The sequence below is a fragment of the Alosa pseudoharengus genome, unplaced genomic scaffold (genome assembly GCF_046254945.1).
Source record: "Alosa pseudoharengus isolate Yale_2024_CS ecotype anadromous, Long Island Sound unplaced genomic scaffold, YU_APseudo_1.1 YU_APseudo_1.1_scf_9, whole genome shotgun sequence".
NCBI classification, from domain to species: Eukaryota; Metazoa; Chordata; class Actinopteri; order Clupeiformes; family Clupeidae; genus Alosa; species Alosa pseudoharengus.
The window spans coordinates 4,310,001-4,320,000 of record NW_027468881.1 but is presented as its reverse complement, the minus strand read 5'-3'; the positions used below and the strand labels follow the sequence as shown (position 1 = coordinate 4,320,000).

The 10,000-nt window shown below is 43.1% G+C and overlaps 1 protein-coding gene across 1 annotated transcript in view; it reads right to left on the bottom strand.

Moving 5' to 3' along the window:
- The window catches only part of LOC143115243 (forkhead box protein J3-like), a 61,748-nt gene that overhangs the window by 9,210 nt on the left and 42,538 nt on the right, over positions 1-10,000 (bottom strand). The window contains exon 8 of the mRNA XM_076277210.1: positions 349-1,416. Within this exon, the coding sequence (XP_076133325.1) occupies positions 349-1,416 (1,068 nt within the window). The remainder of the gene's footprint in view (positions 1-348; positions 1,417-10,000) is intronic.

The following is a 10,000-nucleotide window of genomic DNA, read 5'->3' as shown; positions in this document are numbered from 1 at the left end:
AAACCCTACTCCAAAGTGGCCACCAGAGGGCGCTCTGCTCTGCTCGGCTCCACCACTGCAGCAGAAAAATAACTTAATCAATAAACCCCATCGGCCACCAGGTACAATACTGCTGAGTCATGCTCTCCACACAGACTCGGCTCAGCATTGTTCTGCTATGGTAATTAGTCACCTTTCTGACACACCCACACCCACACACATATACACACACACACACAAACCCTCTCTCCTTAAAGGTACCTACCATTGCTGGGCTCTCTCTCTCTCTCACACACACACACACACACACACACACACACACACACACACACACACACACACACACACACATCCCTTCGGGGTACCTACCGCTGCTGGGCATCTGTGGCTGAGAGTGGGTTGAATGCAGTGGAGGATGCTGGGTAGAGTGCGGTCCATGCTGAGGGGCATTATGGGTAGAGTGGGGTCCATGTGGAGAGGCATTATGGGTAGAGTGCGGCCCAAGCTGTGGTGCACTGTGGGTAGAGTGTTGCCCCTGGGCCTGTGAGTAGACTGGATGAGCAGAGGAAAGGGGTGTGTGTGTCGCAGTGTGTGTGGTGTGCTGGGTGTGTGTAGCGTGTGGGTTTGGATGTTGTGTGTGTGTGTTGTGTTGATTTGGAAGTTGTGTGTGTGTGTTGTGCTGATTTGGGAGTTGTGTATGTGCGGTGTGTGAGTTGGGGTGCTGTGAGTGTGTGTTGTGTTGATTCTGATGTTGTGTGTGTGTGTTTTGGGAGTTGGGCTGCAGAGGGTGTGTGTTGTGTTGATTCGGATGCTGTGTGTGTGTGCTGTGTTGATTAGGGTGTTGAGTGTGTGTGCTGTGCTGATTTGGATGCTGGGTGTGTGCACTGACATGGTTAGAATGCTGTGTGTGTGTGCTGTGTTGATTAGGGTGTTGGGTCTGTGTGTTGTGTGTGTTAGAATGCTGTGTGTGTGTGCTGTGTTGATTAGGGTGTTGGGTCTGTGTGTTGTGTGTGTTAGAATGCTGTGTGTGTGTGCTGTGTTGATTAGGGTGTTGAGTCTGTGTGTTGTGTGTGTTAGAATGCTGTGTGTGTGTGCTGTGCTGATTTGCTGCTTGCTGTGTGTATGAGCTCTGCTGAGCAGGGTACTGGTTATGAGTTGTGTGTATGCTTGAGAGCTGTGTGTGTGTGTGTGTGCTGTGCTGCCCGGGGTACTGTGTGTGTGTAGCATGTTGGTTTGGGTGTGTGTGGAGTGTGTTTTGGTGTCCATGTGGTGTGTGTGGAGACGAGAGTGGGGTCTGAAGCTGGAGTGTGTGTGGGAGTGTGTGTGGGAGTGTGTGTGTGTTGTTCTGAGTTTGAGTGTTGGCACTGGGGCTGTGTGTGTGTTGGTAGGTGCAGCTGGTCCTGCTCTGGAGGGCGTCAGAAGACAGGTTGGTCAGACCTGCACACACACACACACACACACACACACACACACACACAAAGAAACACAAACAGAGTTAGAAGCAGTCAGTAGCACAGCATAAACAGAAACGGAATGTCACGTCTGCAGTGAATTCCAATGGAATGTTGGTCATTCAGGTGGAACTACCTGCCAAGTCCCAACTCCTTCAAGGATACAACCTAACACACTTAACACACACTTACCATGCACTACCATCTACCCAACACACACACCTAACACACACTTACCATGCACTACCCTCTACCTAACACACACCTAGCACACACTTACCATGCACTACCATCTACCCAACACACACACCTAACACACACTTACCATGCACTACCCTCTACCTAACACACACCTAGCACACACTTACCATGCACTACCATCTACCCAACACACACACCTAACACACACTTACCATGCACTACCCTCTACCTAACACACACCTAACACACACTTACCATGCACTACCATCTACCTAACACACACCTAACAAACACTTACCATGCACTACCCTCTACCTAACACACACCTAACACACACTTACCATGCACTACCATCTACCTAACACACACCTAACAAACACTTACCATGCACTACCCTCTACCTAACACACACCTAACACACACTTACCATGCACTACCCTCTACATAACACACACCTAACACACACTTACCATGCACTACCCTCTACCACACACCTAACACACACTTACCATGCACTACCCTCTACCTAACACACACCCAACACACTTCATAGTCTCCTCCTTCCAGGTGTCCTCTACACTGTAGCTTGAATGGTATTTTTCATTCTGTAAGTTGCTTTGGATAAATGTAAATGTTATGTGATGTGTGTGTTTGTTGTGGTACTCTGTGTGTGATTTATGTTTGTGTGTGTGTGTGTGTGTGTGTGTGTGGACATAATGTAACGTGTGTTGTGATTATTTGTCTCTGTGTCTTTGTGAAGTGTGATGTGTGTGTGTGTCTTTGCGAAGTATGATGTGTGTATGTGTGTGTGTATGTATGTGTTTGTGTGTGTGTGTGTGTGTGTGTGTGTGTGTGTGTGTGTGTGTGTGTGTGTGTGTGTGTGTGTGTATGTGTATGTGTTGTGTCTTTGTGAAGTATGTGTATGTGTTGTGTCTTTGTGAATTATGTGTATGTGTTGTGTCTTTGTGAAGTATGTGTATGTGTTGTGTCTTTGTGAAGTATGTGTATGTGTTGTGTCTTTGTGAAGTATGTGTATGTGTTGACTGCTTGCAATGTTTTTTTCATCTTACCAGGGAGCATTAATATCCCCCATATCTAGTTGCTAAGCAACTGGGGGTGGGGGTGGGGGGTGTTGCCCAAAAGATGGAATCAGAATCAGCACAGAGACATTCCGAGCGCTAATGGAGCCGCCACGCCATTCTACATGAGTCACATCCCCATAGTACTCACACACACACACACGCACACGCACACGCAGACACACACACGCACGCACACACACACACACACGCACATGCACACACACACAGACACACTAGTGCTGGGCGGTATGACCAAAAATGTATATCACGCTATTTTTCAAAATTCTTACGGTTTCACGGTATATGACGGTATTTTTTTACCATGCATAATCAGATGTTCACAGCATTTTCTACAGGTTGAGAGAGGAATTGCTGCAGTACATTGAAGGATGGTCTATTTTACTGTCATGATGTAGAATAACTCCACACTAGTGGTAATGCAGTTTTGCATGGCCCCAGAAAATGATGCTGTTTACAAAGAGCCACTCATGTGCAACTTGTAATAATTATACTTTTTTGAAAATGATACCATTTAAAATAAAACCTCTCTGTTAATATGCTTACTCTGTCAAATAGGCCTATCAGAAATGTATTGTTATTGTGTGGTTTACATGACGTTAGTGGTAGGCTAACGTTAACTTCATGTGGATGTAGATGTCTTGTTAGCCTGCCATGAGCTTCGGTTCGGTTCGCTAGGCAAAACATTAACAAAAAAGTTAGTTTTGGTGCACTGATGACAGTCAGGATCATTTCTAACTAGCCAGCTAGTATTGCTCAGTGCATGTCTATACGCTTTACTTCCTACCTGGATAATTTCAGCGAATTTTCTTAAGGTGAGATGAATGATAAGATCATTAAACTTCACTGTGTTCGGTGTGTGGCTAACTAACGACATCACCTACTAGCCAGCTAGTTACAGCTGTTGAACAATCTCAATAGAATTTTGGTGACGGTAAATCCCTTTCAATGCAGTATCCCTTAACGTTTTTCCTTAACTAAAGAAACAATTTAAGGTATTCTGTGCAACACCTTTAAATAAACCCCCTACCTAAGGAGAAATTAAGCCTTAAGGGTCATACTTCAGGGGAAAAACTTAAGGTGTTTTGTGTTTACCCTCACTATGCCTCGCAGTGGCACCACCATGCGTGCGTGTGAAAAAGTCCCGTCTGAAACACTGTCGTGCGGCGCAGCGTTCCAAACGTTGTGTAATCAAATACACCGGTATGGCGGTATATTAAAAATTCATATCATAACAAAAATATACACCGGTATACGGTGTGAACCGGTATACCGCCCAGCACTAAGACACACACACACACTCACACGCACACACACACGCATGCACACGCGCACGCACGCACACACGCACACACCGGAGTCCTTGCAAGGACATCTGAGGGCAACATCGGGGGAGGGGGGGGCTGAGTTACCATTTGCATGCAGGCGCACACAGGCAGGTAAACTGACTCATTCATTTCTGGGTGTGTCTCGCTGAGCCAATCTGTTCAGCTGAACTCATAACAGCAGTGCAGAGCATTCTCAAAGAGGAGAAACCAGTTTCCCAGCGCTGATTTAACAATTGGGTCAGATGTGAGAATGAAGTCAACACGCTGAATCAGTAATCACTTGGTAACCTATGTAACCGGGTAACCGGTAACCTACTGCCATTAACACTTTTCTTCTCAGTTGTAGCAGGTTTGAGATTGGCAAAGGGTGTGTGTGTGTGTACGGGGGGGGGGGGGGTTATCTTCACTCACTACACCAATATAACAAATGTGAAACTTATTATTTCTCTCAGGATTAGTTAATGACTGTGTGTAGCCACAAGTGGTTGTGATCACTTTGGGGTCCAAACTGCCTTTTATTGGTGAGCTGATTTCGGAGACATTGAACTTCGCTTCAGGCTATGTTTGTTTGTGGCATGTTTCTTGGTTGCTGTTTACCTCACATGAACATTAGTTGTTGTGCTAACTGTGCAGTTATACTGCAGTTTTTTAATGCAATACAATAATATGTTATACACTGCTACGTCCATATGTCCATTTCTGCATATAAGAACTGCAAATCATTCCTCCAAAACTTGCAGTTTTGCAGTTTTAATACGGCACTTGACACTTGAAGCAGTGCAGTTATTTTCTGTTAGGGAGACGGTTGACAGGATGGTTGTGTAGCTCTGCTGCTTGGCCAGTTCATAAGCACACTACAGGCCAAGATTTTTCTTGCCATTTAAGGCACAAGCACATCTGTGAGGCCAAGCCTCACCAAGTAGCCCGTTTGTTTACAACTAACATTACATTTAATTAAACTGCTTATAGGCTATGCCGAAATAGTTTCAACATTTTGAATATCAGTGTCGGGTGAATTAGGAAATGTTCTCAAAGTAGCATTATGGCTGAAAGCTGCTTGGGATCCCCCCCTGTCAAGCAATATAACCATACAAACGCGCGGCCTGCTCACTCATTGTTTCAAAAAGAGTAATTTCGGCTTTGTCGGAACTGGCCATTGTAGGCTACGTAAAAATAAACTTTCAAAACTAACGAAAAATATTTATCTTCTTTCAGTTAATTCAAAAGTTTCCAAAAAGTTAAAAACAGATGACATGATGCGCGTCACTGACATAATGCACAAATAATATAGCCTAGATCAGGGGTATTCAATTAATCTTCAGCGAGGTCCAGTTACGGAAAATTTCCTCAAGCAAAGGTCCGGAGCATCATAATGTTTAACGTGCGTGTTTAGGCTATGTATATGTACTAGGGGTGTAACGGTACACAGGAGTCACGGTTCGGGTCATACCTCGGTTCGGACATCACGGTTCGGTACGAGTTCGGTACAATGGAGGGAAAAGCAAAACAAAAATGCAGAAAGCTATTTTTTTTTATTGTGCATGTCTCAGGCTGTACCACCTAGTGTCATACAGTCTCTTCCCTGAGCTATCTGCAACAGCCTGACGTGTGTAAGATGTAGGCTAAACAGTACAATAAGTACCCAGACTCGTGTAACTTGTAAACAAAATAAGACAATCAGCTATAAAACTGAAAATACAGCATCTATTATTTCTGAAAGTGCAAATTAGATAGAATAGAATAATGATTTTTAAAAATCCACTTAAGCAAGACCTTCAACATCCGTGTTTAGTTGTATATGGAAGGGTCTACAATTTGCCTCAATATTTTTCAGTGTGTGTACAATAATCTAGCCTACTAACTGTGAAAATATCACACTATTTTGCCTTTTTGTAAAAAACGAAATTGCTCATTTAATTTCATAAACAGACTACAACTAGAAGTCACGTGACTTTGCCCTTCGACGTTAACTCACCGTAGCATGGTTTGTTTATTAGCCTGGTTAGCGTTGACACTTTCTGTTACTGTCCATGCACTTAACACTACCAGCTCCTCATGTGAGAAGTTACAAGTTACCCCAACATAAAGGTAATTACCAAGCGATTTACATAGCTTTCTGTCATTATGAAATCATTTAATTTAAGCCATAGGTTTTGGCCCTATTTGTATGTGTATCCAAAGGCTTGTGAAGCGCAGGGGAAGTTTTTTTTTCTCTTTTCAGTGATTGGTAGCCTATCATCTATCTGGGTGTTGGCTTTGAATATGTGTAGCATGTTATATTTCCACTCACATACCCAACAACTGCTAAACAACGCCGACACACAGTTTCATCTTATCCACCACTCTCTCGCTCGCCTGTAACTGTAACTGAAGTTCTCAAACTTGCTATCTTAAAGAGACCAGCGAATCCTCTAACTATTGTGGGTCGCCACCTTAGTGCTGCTATCTCTGACTGACTGACTCGACCGACTACCTGACAAAAAAAAACATAGGCGCCAATCAGCTTCAGAACTAAGGCGAGGCTACAGATTAGCGTTAGGTGTCGCTAAAGGACTCCCGTAACTCTACGGTAGGCTACTTAACAGTAATTGCGCATGACATTAATTAATCCGCACACGAGTTTTATGTATTTTTATACCGTGTATTCTCCGTGTAAATTCATGCACCGAACCGTGACGCCCGTACCGTTTCGGTTCAATACGAATACATGAACCGTTACACCCCTAATATGTACAGTATGTATGTATAATATTAGGATGGATGGATGGAGCCTAGTTGTAGATAGATAGATAGATAGATAGATAGATACTTTATTGATCCCCAAGGGGAAATTCAAGAAATAGAAGAGTGTAAGCCTAGGCCAAATGTTTAATGTGAAATAAAATAAGTAGCCTAAAAGGCAACATTCGAAATGAGGAGAAATAAGGCAAGATAAGAGTAGCCTAATTGGGGAGAAAAACTTGAGTAGCCTTGGCTATTTTTAAGATCTTAACGTGAACTTAAAATAAAATTTGAGCTGAGACAAGGATGGATATTCCACAGCTGGTTCCTTGAACCCATTAATCAGCAAGTTTAATTTATTTTTTTTTGTTTTTTTTTATGTTGACCCGAAATCCCTGAAACCCAGGAATATCACGTTGTTGGGCAGTGAATGCATGTAGGCTTAACTAGATTGTGGTTGATCAATCATATTGCCTTCTTAAATCGTAAAATATTCTGTGGTCTCAGTTCACTGTTGAATGGGCCTAGCCTACCCTATGCTTGCTCAAAATATATGATTTGTCTAGTAGAGGTGCTTCAAATTGGCGCTTAAAATTGCCTGTCTCAGAATATAGAAGAGGTCCAGGGCAATTCCGCGCAAAACTGTCACATCCATATTTAGTTGGCGTTACGGACGTGACAGTTTTGCGTGGTATTGCCCCCGTATCGTTATATAAAGCTCTCTTCTCGCTCTCTAGCTTTCTCCTCTTTGAGCAATCGATGATTTGAAAATAACTTACTTATCGTTAACTTAGATATCCATCTGATTGTTTCTCGTCCCGTCTCCTCTCCTCGCTCGTTTCAGGCTATCAGTCTCTTCTCCATAGTAGGCTACTACTTTACTCACTGACTCGACTTTATCAGAATTCACAGATTTCACTGGCTGAGTAGCAGCAAGCGAAATGATGGTTCCTGAAGCTCCTGAAGTAAATGCTGTTATCCTAACCAACGAAACATTTAGCGCAGCTTTGAAATCTTACGTGAAAATCTAAATTAGGCTATTATGGTCTGGGTCCGGATAGGATCACGTCACGGTCCGGACTCGGACCGCGGTCCGCCATTTGGTGATGGCTGGCCTAGATATTCCAATATATTCGAATACATGTGTTTATTTTAGAGGGGATATTCAAACGTAATTTTTGAGCAATTTTGACAGCCCTAGTCCACTGTAGGCTACGCCAATCGTCTATTAACACCTTCCACCTAACCCCACCACCTAAAGTTTATGGAGGGGGTAAATTTACCCATCTAATCTGCCACTGGATGGTAAGCACCTCAAATTATGCACCTTTCAGTAAATACTGGATGTTGAACATATTTGAGCAGGTTTACTTTCTTTTTGTCATATTACCCACATAAAAAATTAACAGGAAAACAGTAGGCCTAAGATGCAAACCAACAATAGTAAACTATTACTATAACCACAAACCGTTATTACAGGCCTACAATAAAGTAGCCTGGTCAAATCAGTTCCTATCGCGGGTGACTTTGTAGTTCTTCAGAGCCCTATTTTTACTACCCCTGCTGTCTGTACCACGTCCATTACGGACACTATCATCAGCATTATCATTAGCACTGCCACCTCCAGCTATGTTGGGCAGAGGGTAATAAGCATGGTATGCTTAGTGGACACCGTTGTATAACGCAAAAGATGCACCTCCATTCACAGACGCACCATGACTATCACTGTGAAATTGTCAGTGTCAATAGACGATCGATCATAATCTCCAAAAGGCAGATATTCTCCTTCAGAATTTGAATAGGTGAATAACATAGCCGCACAACTTCATCACACGTGAACTTTTTTTCAACATTTGGCGTAGGCCTATATTTCTGCTTCAATTTGTGCCAATCTATGGCCTGCATCGTTTCCGCGTCATTACAAACAAATGCACGTCTTTGTGTTTCTCGTGTGTAATACAAGTAAGTATTTCCTGAAAACTTTGTGCAGCGAATTTGGGCTTGAATCAAAGCTCTGGATGTCTAGCAACTAGAGGAGGAGAGTATCTATCGTCTATTTTAATCAGTGCCATTGTTTGTCGCAATTGAAAATACCCTCAAGGGCCGAATTACATTATTATTTTGACATTAGGTCGCAGGCCGGAATTGGGCCGGATGTGGCCGGCGGGCTGGTAGTTTGAGCAATGCTGCACTATAGCATTGCTCCTCATTGCCTTACTCCTTTCCTTTTCAGAATGTTCTTTCTATCCATAATCATAAGTCTTCAGTGAATTAGCAAGATACCATCAGAAGCCAATAATCATAAAACACCTGTGCGCGCACTCTCTCTCCCCTGCGCATGAAGCTGTCTGCGAGTTGTCTGCGTGTCACCACTAACCGAGTTGTTAGTGGTGTTCGTTGATTATTAAAATCAAATATATCGGCGCAATGTATGATTTCCAGCCGTCTTATTTGCTATTGTGGAACTATTTTTTCAGACACCTCACAACCGTGTATAAACTTCCGCTCAATATTTTAGCCAGAAGCATAGACGGTGGCGCAGTAATATCAACGTGCAATGAGTCTTCCAACAGAAATGAATGGTATTTTACAAAATGCCAAATAAAACACGACAGAAACTGTATTTCGCTACGCTACTTGTTTTGGAACATCAAGGAACACTACTAACCACTCAGTGAGTTGCACAGTTTTGAAAACGAACGTTAAGGGTTGTTTTAGGACATGTTTGAGCATGCCTGTAGGCAGCCACTCTGACTAGTCAAAGGCGATTCAAAACGAGTCAGAAAAGTCGAGACAGGACCAATCGTCAAAATTTTGGTGTCCACCACTCTAGTTCATCCAAAACAAACCATAAAAGGGGCTCAAAGTGCTAATTACCGGAATTTTCCTTTAAAGATAGATAGCACAGATTAGAGATAGCTAGCACAGATTAGCGATAGCTAGCACAGATTAGAGATAGATAGCACAGATTAGAGATAGCTAGCACAAATTAGAGATAGCTACCACTGATTAGAGATAGCTAGCACAGATTAGAGATAGCTAGCACAGATTAAAGATAAATAGCACAAATTAGAGATAGATAGCACAGATAGGGCAGTAATAGCGAGGATAGCTCATGGTAGGGGCATTTGGGGCAGTAACAGTGAGGATAGTTCATAGTAGGGGCATTAGGGGCAGTAATAGGGAGGATAGCTCAGTAGGGGCATTAGGAGCAGTAATG